This window comes from Pundamilia nyererei, unplaced genomic scaffold (genome assembly GCF_000239375.1).
Source record: "Pundamilia nyererei isolate P.nyererei 1_Seehausen unplaced genomic scaffold, PunNye1.0 scaffold00172, whole genome shotgun sequence".
NCBI lineage: Eukaryota > Metazoa > Chordata > Actinopteri > Cichliformes > Cichlidae > Pundamilia > Pundamilia nyererei.
The window spans coordinates 693759-709153 of record NW_005187573.1 but is presented as its reverse complement, the minus strand read 5'-3'; the positions used below and the strand labels follow the sequence as shown (position 1 = coordinate 709153).

Sequence of the window (15395 nt, the reverse complement as noted above, 5' to 3'; positions counted from 1 at the left end):
ACCCCAGAGGTGCGTGACGCAGGGGGAGACAGAGAGGTCAGGAAGCACTACTAAGCCCGTATACGCCCACTGCGAAAAGCAATTTAGACAGTAAAAGTTGATAAGGCGTCATTTCTGGGAAGCAGGGATGGACCAGCTCTGAGGGAAGGATGGGAGTGAGCACAGAGGTAATCGACGGATTTTCCTGGAGACCCCTCAACTCCGGTGTGTTTGCACGGCTTTGTCATGAGCTTCCTCTACGCTCCACTTCCTTCATGGCTACATCAGACAGGGTGAGATGACTCAGCAGCAACCTGACACACGCTTTTACAGCAGCTTCCAGGCACCTTGAACATTTTACTGTCAACAGTCCAGATAAAGTGGAAATTGCAGGCGTGGGTGTTCATTGAGGAAGTCAAATATGTGAGCATAGTATTGATTAAACGCTGACCTCTCCTTTCTTTACTGTCATGGACTGCCTGCGCGGTGTGATCTCTTCATTTATACTGGACAGGAAGTTCTGGGAGATGCGCAGGGCATCCTGTAACAGCGGATAGTCTGGGTGGCTGGAAGGTGTGTGCTTCAGTAAGTCCTAGAATAGAGGAAATATGACAAACAGAGTTGTAGGAAAGTCTTCATATGGATAAAATGAAGCTCCATATCCAACTTACATGCAGAACAAGAGTACTGCGCGTCACTCTGTCCACAGGCTTGTAGAGGAGAGCTGTGGAGGAGGAGGAGGAGGAAGAGTCAGTTCAACAGGCCTCATCACAACTCAACTACTCCTAGCAATATTGATTAACGTGGAGGCGCTGTGTTCATCTGAGTCACTACTCACTTTCCAGTGAATATTTAGCCGACTGGTCTTTGCAATCCTTTGTGCTTCTGACCATGAGATTCTGCCAGGAAGTCAACACCAGAGGAAATATTTGGAATAAGACAAAAAAAACTTGAGAAACCACAGTAACTGACCCACGGAGCAATTAAAACAACTGCTGCAGTCGCTCAGCTCATTACACTGCGAGGACTGCCGAAAACAGCCCTGTCATCACTTGTCCCGGGGAGCTGCACAACATCAAACACTTGCCTGCTGCAGTCCTGCTGTGCGTAGCATGATTACATACCTCAGATATCTCTGCAAACTGAGCGTTTGCCTGGCAGCACTTGTCTGCCGTCTCCACAGCAACCTTATAGTTATCCACAAAGGCCCGGTACACTCCGAGCTGGCTGGCCTAAAGGGCACAAGCAGATAAAGCTTAGACTCGGATAGATTTTACTAGTCTGTTAGCACCACAGTGTCACAGTGTGCTGTGCCTGCTCAGGCACGAGTTGGCAGGAATACAGAGGCAACTGATAAAGCAGAGTGTGATTCAATGTTTGTGCACGTGTTTATAGAAATCCCCACATGTATGCATCTTTAATCTTTCGTCATCCAGTGGCAAACACTGAGGTAGCTCTTATTCATTAACGTTCTATAGAGGATTTTTGCACTCCTTTACTGCTTGTCATGTGGCGAAACAAGGCTTTTATCTGGCCAGGAGACGACTCCAGGCAGTCTACTCAGATGTGCAAGATCCACTGAGGATTACATTACAGCCAAAGACTCCCACCTTTCCCCTCTCCAAGTCTCCCCTCTTTTAACGCTCATTAATGATCAAGGAATGACATTTAAGGAGCACTATAATTAGCATCTGAAAGTTACTGACTTGAGGAATGGTGGTCTCTTTGATCAAAAACCAACATGCAATTTGGTGCTTGGAGGTTTCGTGTTATTTGATGTTTGCTCTTTTTATCCAAAGGAGAACTGAGTTTAGCTGAAAGGACTGCCACTCTTTATATGGTGGCTAAATTCTGCTTAAACTGTTACAAATCAAATCAAATAAAGGAATGTTTCACTTTTATCAGCTCATCAAACACTTTGTTGTTCACTGCGTTCAGACTTCCTTGTTTACTTTGTCTGCTTCTGCCGAATTCCAAGTTAATAGGAGTAACGGAAGAACATGTTCTGGCTAAAGCTTTTCATTCATGTGTCATAAAGCAACCGTCCATGAACAACAGGTGACATTTGTCTTTTTTTCCCAGCACCAGCTGTACCAGTGAGATCATTATGACAGAGGATGAGAGTTAACTGGAAGAGCAACATTCTCAACTTACAGTTATGTTGAGACTGACTTTTTTGTTTTCCAGCTCATCCCATTACATCAAACAAAGCTAAGTAAGTAAGCAAGCTGCTTACTTACCAGCTTCTGGAAAAGGTCGCCCACACACTGCTGGTGGCTCCAGCTCTCTACTCGAGGCAGCAGAGCATCATAGAAGTCTTTGTGGATCTCATGAAGCTCCGGTACTTTGAAGAAGATGGTCTCTATCTGCTGGATGGTCAGCATCGGTTGGGATGTTGTGGCTGCTGCCCTCAGAGGTTTCATGGGCTACAAAAATAATCACAACCATATATGACCATTTATAAAGAATAACTGAAGGCCTTGCAAAATAGTAACCACAGAACATGAGTCAATACAGTAAATGCCAAAGGTGACTGACGTGTTTAGTAGCATTAGCTAAGATTAGCTAACATGAGATAATTCTAAAAATGTGAACACTGTGTCTGCAAAAACACCAAAAAACAGTTAAGCAAAGAAATTTGTCATATAACTGCAAGTTATCTTGTTTGTTTGCATGAAGAAAATCTATTATTTACTATTTAAAAGGGTTGGACCAGTCTCTATGCTAACAAAATTAGCTTACGTCAGCTATCTTATCAAAAGTTATACAAAATAAGGTAACAAAATTGTAATAATTGGATTCATTTCTAGTGTGTTTCTAATGCTAAGTGTGCTAGGTTTCAAATTGCTTTTTCTAGTTTTATGACAAAGTATAAAAGTACTTTGCTACAAATCCTGCATCCATTATTTTTAAATACGCAAGTATTAGCATAAATGTATTCAGTCCTGTAAAAAGTGAAGTACACCTTTCCTGCTTCAATAGGAAATATAAGTAAGTCACATTTTGATAATCAAATGCACTTGATTAATTGATCATCACCAAGTTTGAGCATCTCTATAAAATCAGAGGTTTAGGTAGTTTGCTGGTCCGGAGCATTCAGGTGTGTTGACAACACCACAGTCTTCAAATCAGCAGACAACCCAGCAAATTCACGCAAAGATAAGGCCGCACTATGATCAGATTAGGAAAAACAAAAACCCAAACAAGAGCTACATCTCGGACTTCACCGGCCTCAGTTAGCATGTTGCAGTTTATGAGAGTACAATTAGAACAAGACTGAACAAGTATGGCTTGTTTGAAGGGTTTCTGGGATAAAGCCTGTTCTCTCTGACAAAAAACAAAAACAAAAACGTAGCAGCACAGTCTAGGTTTTCAAAGTAGAATATGAGCAAACCACAAGACTTCTAAGAAAAATGTCCTTTGGAAATACAAGACCAAAGTGGAGCTATCTGGCCATAACACACACCGGCACTTCAGGGAAAACCCAAACACAGCATATCAGCACAAATACCTCATACCAGCTGTGAAGCACATATGAGGTGGTTAAGGTGAAGGGGCGATAATTTGATGGTTCTGCCTTGTTTTACAGCCACTGATCATCATTGAACTCCAGAATACTTTGGTATACACAAGAGTGAAATATGAGGCCATCTGTTCAACAGGTAAAGTTTGGCCAAAACAGTCATGCAACAGGACAATGATCTCAAGCACAGCAGCAAATTTACAACAAAAGGGCAGAAAAAGAAAAGAATCCAGTTGCTGCAACGTTGTGATGAGGCCAAAGTCCAGGCTTCTATCTGACTGAAATGCTGTTCACACACAACTACTTCCAAAACCCGATGAACTGAAGCAACAACGTTAAGAAGAGGGGGCCAGAATTCCTCCTCGACGACATGAGAGACTGATAAAGTTGTACAGCAAGCAACAATAACTTCAAGTTATTGTTGCTGTGATATCTTGTGGTTCTACACCCATTAAATCGTGGGGTCGGTTTTAGCTTTTCTCTGGATTGCATGTTCATGCACGTCCTTGTTACTTGTATGAACATGAAGACATTTTTTTCCCCACAAAGTCAAAATGCTCATTGCTCACAGTGACTCATATTCATTCAGTCATTAGTACCTCACTTACAGGCGTTTCAATTCATTTACACATTGCTGAATACCTTATTCTAAAACATTATCAGTTTATATACTTTGTATTCGCCCACAAAATAACTATTGGCTGAATCTTTTAAAATAATACAATATAAAGTATAATACTTGCAAAAGTAGAACGTAGCATGACATAGAAATACTAAAGAAAAGAATAAGAAAATTGAACTTGTTTAAAAATACTTACATTACACCACTAAATTAAGTTTAATTAAGAGGCCCTCAGGAGACAGGAATTAAAATAGCTTGTTTAAGACAAAGGAGGACTGAGTGGATGGATAAAAGGTGACTATAACATAACTGAGGTTTTTTGTGAACTGCAAGTCAGGCAAAGCTGCACTAATGGATTCCCAGAATAAAATTATAAAACAGCTGAAAATGACCTTAATAGGTCCCATTTTCAGCTGCTACTAAACTAAAGCTAAGAATGTCTTTTAAAAGCCTGTTTTCATGTTACACATACTATCAGCAGGGCCTCCAGGTGGCTGAGGTAGGTCTCTTCACTGGCCAGGATTCCTGACAGAACCCACTTTCTCATCTCTAACCCCTTCTCCTGATCCAGCTCCACCTGAAACAAACATGGGAAGAAAGAAAACAGTTGGCAAACAGGGAGAAATGGTATTCACCTACGGTACACAAAAGTCACACAGTCACAGTAATGACATGCAATTTATCAACGTGTTTGATCTTTACAAAAGCTGCCCGTGCACCTCTGCAAACCCCCAGCTGCAGATATTTTTGCTGTGGGATTATAGGAGTCCAGATTTGTAGGCGGTCTGTAGGAGTTTTACATTCCAAGAGGACAGCAGCAGAAACTCCTAGCATCTTGAGGAAGACAAATGTGTTTCTGATCCTGGAGTTGTTAGTCCAAACAGGTCAAAGACATCTGTCACCCCCAGTAGGAGTCATTCAATGAGAAACTCACTGGAGCACTGATTGCATCAAATGCTGCCATTATATTTGCTAAATAAAAAAAGAAGAAGAAGAAGAAGAAGAAGAAGGAGGAGGAGAAGCTGCAAGTCAAGTGAACCCACCCTCCACCATGATTTCGGCTTTGAAGATCACCAAGTGTACACATCAGAGGATAAGAATACCGCAGATAGGAGAGGGGCAGACTGGAGGGGGAGGGGAGCGCCGTCTCCTTTTAACATCTGTTTACACACAGTATGTTTGCTGAGTACGTATGGTCTTTTTCAGCAACGCTGAAAAGCACTCCCATCTGGGAGCTACATGGCAAACACGCACTGGATGTTTTATTGTTGCGGTATGGATGCCTGAGCTCGGGTATCATTGTTAATGCCTCTCTGAAGGGCGCCTTATTTAGTTTGCTTGTCACTTTCAGTGGCTAAAATTTTTACATTTCAGCACCAGAAATCACAAACTGTGGGGACGTGCAGTTTGTAAGTTGGAGGCCTTTATTTAAGAAGGCAGGGTGTGACAGCAAATGCCATCAAGATATATTATGGGAAATATAGGATCACACTTTTTTTAAAGATCTTACTAAGTAAAATAAAAAAAATGTAGCAATAACAATCTTTTAAAGATTACCACAGTGCTAAGACACCGTTATGTCATAAGACTGGCAATGTGCCACATTTTGAATCAAGTCATTTGTTCCTCCAGCATCAAGCAGCAAAAAGCAAATTCCTCAACATCTTGCAGCACGTTTATCACTTATGTGCACATAAAGCATGTGGGAGCAGAATCACAAGCAACAACAGGAAAACTGAAATGAAATGAGGAAGGCCTGGGCTTCCAAAGGGTGATATTGGAAGAAGTAACTTTTCCACAGAACTGAGAAACCACAGCTACGAAATACGTTTGGAGAGATGGCAATGAAGGACAGTGAGACAGCAGAGAAGAGGAGGCAGCACAGTTAACGTGTCTAACTGTAGTCATTAAAGCAACACTACCGACAGCGGGGAGTCCAGAGAACCAGATGACTGGTTGTCTCGGTTGTTCCTGATTTTGGAGCGGAGCCGTGGCGAGGAGGTAGGAGATCCCGTGAAGGACAGAGGTCCGTGGCGAGGCCCAAGCTCGTCTGAATGCTCCAGGTCGTAGCCATATGATGGAGAGTTTTCGTTGTAGGATGCCTCTGTGAGAAACAGTGAAACAAAGCACAATAGTCACATGGTGTGCTATTAAACTGTTAGGCCGTGTAGTTAAAGCAGAGAAAACATCATGGGAAATGCAGCAAACTGGAGCTTCAGTTTTTGTCAATTGTGAATAAGCCAGAAGGTGCTAACACAGCGATCCTGGACATAGTGGGAGTGATGAAGATGTGCATTTACAGCCTAGAAAAAAAACTAGTAAAAACTCCTTTTTAATGAAACAAGAATCCAAAGAATGTCCTGATCATGCATTTTACCATCATGCATCACAGATTTTATTAACACAGTGTCAAACTTTATACAAACTTTTTTCATCTCTTTCACTGAACAAACTGAGCAATATTCTAGTGTAGGCTGGAAAAAAGTAAGTAAACTATTGAATTTAGCAGTAACAACCTTCATCAGATATTTTCAGTAGCCACCTATAAGACTTGCAAAACAATGAAGAGGAATTTATGACTGTTCCTCCAACAAAACCATTTCAGTTCATTCATTTTCCGACATGTCTTGACTGAACAGCCCTCTTCAGGTGATGCCAAAGAATCTTTGTTCATTTAAGGCCAAGACATTTCTGTAATGTATTTATGTGATATTTTCCTGCCAGTGTGTGTTTATTGTTGGAAAACCGTTTTCAGAACATAGTTGCATGTATAACAGCGGGTATTAAAATAAGGAATGAGCTGTCTTTTCCTGCCATTTGTCTTCCTATTAAATCTTTTAATCTTTGTAAACCTGTTACCTACACAAATCTACCATACAGCCAGAGCCAGCCGCTGAGGGCTCCTGCCAGGTCATCGGATTAGCCTGGCAAACTGCACGAGTAACACACAAGCTCTTGTTATGCCAACCTTGGTATATCATGCCTCCTTCAGCTTTTTTATGCAGTGTTCAACATCACAGGAAATGTGAAAGATAGTGCTTTAACTGGGCATAATATTCAATTCCATTCAAATCCACTTATATTATATTATGTAAAAAGAATTGGTCCCAACACAGAACCCTGTGGAACTCCTTATTTAACCCTAGTGTTTAAATTTACATGGATAAATTAGTGTCATTCTGGTAACATCAGGATGACATCCAGCTCACAGCATACGCTGGAAAATTAAGCTATAACAATGACAAATTGAACATAAACTCTTTATGGGTCACAACATGCCCTCATATGCACATCTGTGCTATTTTGCATTTAGAGAGATCCAAAACAACAAAGCCGAATGACTGCATCCCACAGCGAAACATGTTATACTCCCTGGATCTTGTGAAATCAGATTTTTTAAGACAGATAAAATCAGATCACCAATGACTAGATCCTGTAATCAGTGTCAGCCAATCCTGACTCACCAGCAATTATTAGTACATCATGCTTGTCAAGCTGTGTGGAAGATCCAGAGCAGAGATGCCTATCCGCACAACAAAAAATAAAAAATAAAAATACCAATATGGAGTGGACACTTTAAAAAGACAACAATTCATAGCAGTTTTATGGCTACAAGACTGGTTTGCCTCAGCTTGAAAACAGGAAAGAGAGGATTTCGGAGACTGGAGGAAGATAAAGACAAGTTTCCCTGGGGAGGCCTTGAAGACAGGCAACTGACAGGATGACATCCGCAGAGGCTGTGACAAAGGCGTCAAACAAACACACTGGGCCCAGCAGAGACAGAGAGCTGTATGAACTGCTTGAGGAGGAGACTACCGCAGTCCAAACAGCTACACAGCCCAGGGGGGGGGAGTCCATATGAACAGCTACTCTGTGCTTCGGTGAAATTATACATCGAGCCCGGGAAAGGATGACTAACGCATCCTCTCTCAGGCTGCAGCTTTGGAGCCACAAACTATCTAAACTAAGAAATAGCCAGAGCTTAGAATACAGTCCAAACACAAATAAGTAAAAGGGAGGATTTAAAAATGTACCGAAGCCTTAAATACTGAGCCACTTGTGTTGTTTATAGGGACGTTTTTAAAAGCACAGCACTGACTTGGCTGTGGTCAGTGTGAGAAAGTGCACATCACAATGGACCCTCAGTGAGTGCTGTTGTTCTAGCAATCACAAGGGCCGATAGCGTGAAGGAAGTGTCCAGGCAAGTTTGTCCGGAAAATTCGGCAATTTGTCTGCTTCAGAGCGGAAACAGGCTCTCTGCACAAGGTCATCTTTTAACAAAGGCTTCCACTCCTAATACACACATTCGTCTACAGTCACTGCTATCAAATCTACATTCCAGCTAACAGTGACATGCCTTTTATAATTAAAGACTTTGCAGACAGCCCACACTTTTCAGACATACATGGAAACAGATTTGTACAGGTTCCAATAATTCACTGTGACTCACAATTTATGTCTCTTTTCTGCTTATACTAAGAAGAACCTAGGTGTCAAACAGACTTTTAAAAAGGGGTGAGCAAATAAACCAAAGTAAAAGCTGCTCTTTTACAGCTACAAACTACCTACAAGATGCAGTTGTTAAACAGCAGAGCTCGACCCAAAGTGTGCTATTATTTCACTGTTTAAAACAGGGTGGGGAACGCCAGACCTCAAGGGAGTCCTGCAAGTTTTAGATATCATCCTGGGTCAACACACCTTAATCAAATGTTTAGTTCATTACCAGGCCTCTGGAAAACTTCAAGACATGTTGAGGAGGTAATTTAGACATTTAAATCAGCTGTGGACACCGGCCCTTGAGGCCTGCATTTTAACCACACTTAAAACAGTAATCCTGAAATTTCTGCCTAGCAACAAAAATACAACTAGCATTCGGAAAAATATTACTCAAACATTCAAATCTTTATAAGTGTTTTTGTCTGTGATTTGCTGAAAATCTGGTTTACTTCCTGTTAAGGCAGACTTCTTCTTCCTCAGTGTGGACAACTGCTTGATCATCTGATCGAAGAGGTTCTAACCCGGTACTAGCAATAAACTGGATAGTGATTGCAGGTTTTAAGAAATCTGACAAGCCATTAACCAAACTTTGACCAATCTTCAAGATTTATGCCACCTATTAATGTAAGTAACTCTGATCTAAGATGTGGTTAAAAAAAATTCAAAATCCATTCATTTTCAAGTACTTTGCAAATGCCTGTTCATTTTATTATGGCCCTTCTAGTCCAAGAAAATATTACTAAGAGCATGACCTGGAGTCCTTTTTTGCAGCTCTGCTGTTTTAAACAGATTAGCTTCAATGCAAAATGCCTGTTTAAATTTGAGGCTAGTCATATCTGCAACTCGAAATCTTATCTTGTTATAGACCAACGAAACTGAGGTAAATGTTATCTAGATTTAACAATTACTGCTAAGCTATCAGCCTCTATGTGCACATTACTATTCAATAAAGTACACATTTCAGTCAATTTAAGAGTGTAATGTTCCAGCCAGCGTTGGAAGTCACAGTGAAGGAGCTATGTTCCTATTTTATTATCAGCATCCCAACAGCTTCAAAATCACACAATAGAAAGTATCACACATTTAGCTGGAGGGTGGCAAAATAATCCTGCTGTTCTGTCTCATACCCAACAAATGGTTTCAGCTGTGCAATAGAACCGTAATAAATACATTCTAATGACATTACATAAGATCGCTGAACCCGACAGCTGTGGTCGCGAGCTGTGTGGAGCTGTGGATCAGACAGAAGCTGATTTCATTTTGGACCGTCACGGAAATCTGTAATTCCATGTTTTTGAAGGATTTCCTTTAGTTCGGTGAATCAAAGCAAATCATTTAAAAAGTATTATTACCTATTAATGCACAACACTGAATGTTTTGGTTTCCCACACCAGCACTCTGAGCACCACCCAAAAATAGATCTCAAGGATATATAAAAGGGGGCTCGGCCAAACAACTGCCAAGCCTGCTTCTGGGGAATAATCAGTCATCATGAAGCACTTTGCCTTCCTGCAGCATGTAAACAAGAGCCTTGCATAGAATACAGTCACAGCAGTTTTAATACCACAGGCATGCTGGATACACACTGGATATCCCACTGATGACAAAGCAAAGACATACACTAATCCTAATCCATAGAGATGAACTACGACAAAACACGCAGGGAGGGAGCGACAGATGTGCAGCAGAATCTTTGCGGCAGCAGCATCGGGAATTCTCTGACACAGGAATAATCATGTGGTCCCTTTTCACTACACAGCAATCACAGAAGAAGCAGGAAGTGTTATTTGGGACACTTTCATCAGAGTGAAAGTCTGTATTGGGTTTCTAAATAATGGTTGGGGTTATCACATGGCCATTTTAAGGTCACAGCAGTTTAAAAAATATGCTGTTTTTTCTGGAAAGTAGTTATTTTTTCATCTGTGGTCATTTAGGTTCTGGGAGCACATCTCCCTGACGTTCCCCATTCATACACAGAAGCCAGAGGAAGTGAGAACAACTGCACGACCTGAGCACAGAAGCAGGTACCAGTGGCAACAGACATGACACTGTCTGGTTCAGACACAGCATGAGAGGGGGAGCTGGTGTGGAGATGGGTTGCAAAGCAGCTTGCAGATTTGGAGTGACTGTAGGCAGGCATCTTAAATACCTCCACCTGGTCGTAGCAGATGGCTGCCCCTCCCTGAGGCCTGGTTCTGCTGAAGGCTTCTTCCTGTTAAAAGGAAGTTTTCCCTTCCCACTGTTGCCAAGTGCTTGTTTACATTGGCGTCGTCTGATTGTTTAGGGTTATTGTAGGGCCTTTAGCTTACAATATTAAGAGCCTTGAGGTGATTAGGTGCTTTATAAATAAATAATATTGAACTGATTGAAGATGCACCACATGAGATAATTCGAAGAGTTTCAGCTGAGGGATCAGCTGATGTGGGCTGGGACTGAGATGAACTGATCTGCTGTTATTGTGGCTTGTGTGAATTAATGTCATTGTTTGAAAGTATCACAGGTAAAATTTCAATTCTTTTTGACCAATGGGGGAAATTATCAGACAGCAGCTCCCAAAAATAAAACTTAGAGGGTAAAGAGGTTTATTGATCGAGCCTTGGAACTAGAATGGTAGCATCCATATTTGCCCATTTCACTGCTGGGAAAAGACAAATTGAGTCAATCCTCAATTACTGGACCCCGCTGTGAACATATTGACTATCCACCAAAATCTCAGTCAAAGGATGGATAGAATTTAGATCACAAGCTCCCATAAATAAACGCACACATATCAAATGGACTATTTGGCTCAGAAAAGGCTGGAACTGAAATTTTACAGTAAGCATCCATAATTTATTTACAAAGTTTGAAAAAAAAAAAGATATGCTAAAGGACGGCCTTTCTGTTGCCTCTACAGCTGTTGTATAGATCTGGAGAGGAAAGTATCACTTCTAGAAAAAACATAAGATATGAGGCCAATGTGAGAGGTTGTTAAAAGCTTAGCACCACTTTATGGCTCCAAATGGATTCTCCTCTGATCTGTGGAGTCACTCGGGAAACAGCGGTGATAAGGAGGGCAAACACTGGGGCTGGTCAAAGGGTGACAGCCTTTCAAGCACCTGATGTGGTGACCCCACTTCATAGCAAGTTGAGATGGACTTTACGATATGTGGTGACACAGGATAATCGGAATACAGAGTCTGAGACTTTGATATCCGTCTATCACAGCAGACGATAATTAGCAACAAGCAACTTTATCCTGATACTGCAATTTATCAGAGGAAAAATGCCCTCAGAATTTAGGATTTTGACATTTCTAAGAAAAACATGACAGTTTTTGAGATTAAAGTAATTCATGTGAAAAAAAAATGCATGTTATATCTGACATCAAAGCTCTTCTGAAAAACTTTAAATGCGTGCTAACATGAGCTAACAAAGTTTTGTAGCTAGCTGGTAACATAGAACTTTGCTCTTTGGTCCATATATGTCAAGAAAGAAAGAAAAAAGGCAACATGCCCAGGGGCCTAAACACTAATGCTAAGGTTCTAAGACACAGAGACTAGTGCCCATCTTTTATATACAGTCTATGGGCGTAAGCAGAAAGGATGTATCTGTGGTGTGATGAGGTTTATCAAACCCAGTAAACTAAAGTTGGGTGTGTGAGAGGGGAAGAAAAGCAGTTTCATCCCCTCAATCATAAATTTTGTTACTTAAATCTCAAAGAATTTCTGATTATGTTTTTTATTTTTTTGCTCATTTGTGACGTCTGTGAGGTTATTCTCAGAGATTTGCGGTGTTTCTTTCAGATAAATGAAGGAATATCTCGGTTAAGATTTCCTTGCCCCTAATAGGCCATTCAAACTGTAAAAATGTTATCCGTCAATTCATCATCACATCTGGGCTCGTGTGGAGTGCCTGCTGGCCCGGGAGGTCCTTTAAACCACAGGCCTGTGGAACGCATTGAAGACCATCAGCACTCGCCTATGATCTGCTGTGGGGCAGCCTAAAATTAGTGCCAGTCATTGAGCGGTGTAGGTCAGAACTGGGCCGCCAAACACGGCACACCTACTAATCAACGTATGTAGAAATAGCTCGGGGTGGACACACTGCAGCTTGTAATGTGCCGCATAACAGAGCAAATAAAAGCCCCGATAACAGTTCCAGCCCGGGTAAGTAAACACACAACGGTGCAAAGGCGAGCAAAAAGATTAACTCAAGTCCAGCAGCAAGGAATAATTAACACGAAGCAGGATTTATTTCATTTGCCAATTATTGTGACTTTTCAGGATGACACCTTCAAGTTTGTGCTTTGTAGCAGACACAAATATAACTGCTGAGTTTTCATCACATACTGATAACGGGCAGAGTTTTCAGAAATGTAAGCAGTGACAAGAAAAAAATTTAAGTGACCTCCTGGTGTAATGAAATATTCATTTGCATGTATGAATAGAATTAAATATTAGTGAATGGGCCTCACCTGATGTGCTCTGATGTGACTGGCCAGCGGTATTCTGCCTAGCAACACACGTTTTTACAGCGAATTCGCCTTAAGGTAAACTGTACCTGAGTGCAGGCGCGTGGCAGAAAAGAATCAAATCATCTCAGATTCAGATGGTTTCATGGAAGTTACAACACTTTGAAAACTGCAGTAAGGTTTGTGTTATTCCAGCTCAAAGTTACTAACCAGAAGTATAAAGTTTAAAACACGAGCATGATTAACAAGGGTTTTTGGTTCTGATACTGCTGCCTCTTCTACTTCGCCACTGAATGTTTTGCCTAAAATAAACGTTCTACTACAGGAAAGAAAGGTTGACACAAGCACCATGGGTCAGGCCGTTGTGACAGAGGTGAACTCGTTTAGCACATTACATTTCATTAGCCACTTCCCCCCACACCCCAACAAACAGCTGAGAAATTCCATAAACACTTGGCCTGCCAGCCAGCAGCACAGAGGGCCCTTTGAGGAGAGCTGAAGCCGCAGGAGCACAGGGCTGAGGCTGAGCACGAGGGAGGATCACCGAGCCCGAGGAGGCTCGTAAACAGGCCCGAGCCTTTCCTCTGCATGTATGTTAGTAACTGCACAGAGGAGCTTGAGGAAAACCTAAAGTGAACCGTCTTGCATAGTTTCGAAACAAATGTTTTTGTTGAGTTTTCTGACAGAAACAAAAGGCCATTCATGGCTTTTACTGTGAGAGCAGCTGGCGATGCCTGGCCTGGTGTACTGATGGCCTGCCAGCTTTTGACCACTTTACCCAGTACACTGCACAGAAGAACAGGTGCCTCACTTGCTCACGCACACATACACGCACACACAAAGGCAGACTTGGCAGCCCTCAAGAGCTGCCAGCACTTCCTCTTGTAGGCTTACATTTACTTAAGGAAAGGGAGAGGCTGACTTCTTCCCCTTCTTTACCCACCAAACTTCAGATGTTGATACGTAGGTGCAACGATAGGCCTGTCTGGGCTTACACGGGGAAGCTCAAATATTTATGAGTCCACAATTACCCGGAGGACCGGTGTGACTCCTGCTGAGGCAGCAAGTGGTGGTCTGAGGCAATCAGACGAACGTTAGTCACCTTCCAGATAGACACTTTCTATTAATGTCACAGCGACAGCAGACAGGCCCATCTACGCTCAGAAACGGTGCCATGTCCTGACTGAGGCAGGCTCGGGCTAAAAGCATCCTAAAAGACAATCTCCTGGTTTTTGCAGAGAGGATCACGATTAAACTAATGGGAGATTATCATTTTCCCTTTTGGCTGACCTTTTTCTTTTACGCCCTCTCACTATAACACATTAACCACGAGACAGTCTACACACCCAGACTCTTCTTTAGCCACAGGCACGTCAGCGTTGTGATGATAATTAATTATGGCAAAATAAACCCATAAGAGAGCTGGCCTCCTTAAAGGTCCACAGCTAATCAGCAGCTCTATTCACAGTCAGGCTTGACAATTGGCCTAGTTAAACCAGAAACCAGGAGACAACACTTATTTCTTCTATTCATAGGAAAAAGTCCCCTGAGATGCATCAATTTTAGACTGGCCATTTCACAGAGTTCTCACAGCTGAGACACAGTAGGACAAGCACGCGTTTGTTTAGAGAAGTTCGGAGGTGTCACTAACGGTAAGTCACTCATTTTTTCCCCAGGCGCAGGCGGACTGCCACTACGGCACTCCCACAACAGCAGCACGGACCCTGCGAAATGACATGGTGACAGAGTGCAGAAAACCCCCCTACCACCACCCAAACATGTGCAGTATATGGCAGTTTGTCTAATGGTTACAGAATGTGCAGCTGACTGGACCATAAAGCGCCTTTACAAGCCTTCTTTACTCAGTCGTTTCAAGAGATTTTAGTCAATGCCGCAGTGCTTTGTGATAAATGCAACAAGAAAAAACACTTTCCAGCAGCTCCCTGAAAGTCAAGAACCACAACAAAGAGCAATTTATTGCAAAAGCTGGCCTCAAACCAGCTCCCTGCTTGAGGACTAACTTAACAACGTGCAAAAAATAAATAAATTATTACAACATGAAATCCAGACTTCTGGTAATCCACAAAGCAAGGTCCACATGACGCAGGTTTGCCATTATGTCAGCAACATGTCTCCTCTGAAGAAAAGAAAAAAAAGGCTGCACTTCAGACTCTTTCTGTAGTCAAAGTGTCAAGCAGGCATTACGTATCAAATAGGGAAACACAAAAGGTCAGTTGATTGGTCATGGGATGCACTATTTGGCATAGAAAGTCCAAACCTTTGTAACTGCTAATTAGTTTTTATTTAATTAGGTTTTTGCT

General features: G+C 41.9%; 1 protein-coding gene across 1 annotated transcript in view; it reads right to left on the bottom strand.

The window, feature by feature from the left end:
* The window catches only part of si:dkey-91m11.5 (BCR activator of RhoGEF and GTPase), a 31894-nt gene that overhangs the window by 11570 nt on the left and 4929 nt on the right, over positions 1 to 15395 (bottom strand). Inside the window, exons 2-8 of the mRNA XM_005746093.2 lie at positions 6047 to 6228; positions 4597 to 4701; positions 2220 to 2405; positions 1104 to 1211; positions 818 to 878; positions 651 to 703; positions 431 to 571 (exon numbers count right to left, since the gene is read on the bottom strand). Coding sequence (XP_005746150.1) covers positions 431 to 571; positions 651 to 703; positions 818 to 878; positions 1104 to 1211; positions 2220 to 2405; positions 4597 to 4701; positions 6047 to 6228 — 836 coding nt within the window. The remainder of the gene's footprint in view (positions 1 to 430; positions 572 to 650; positions 704 to 817; positions 879 to 1103; positions 1212 to 2219; positions 2406 to 4596; positions 4702 to 6046; positions 6229 to 15395) is intronic.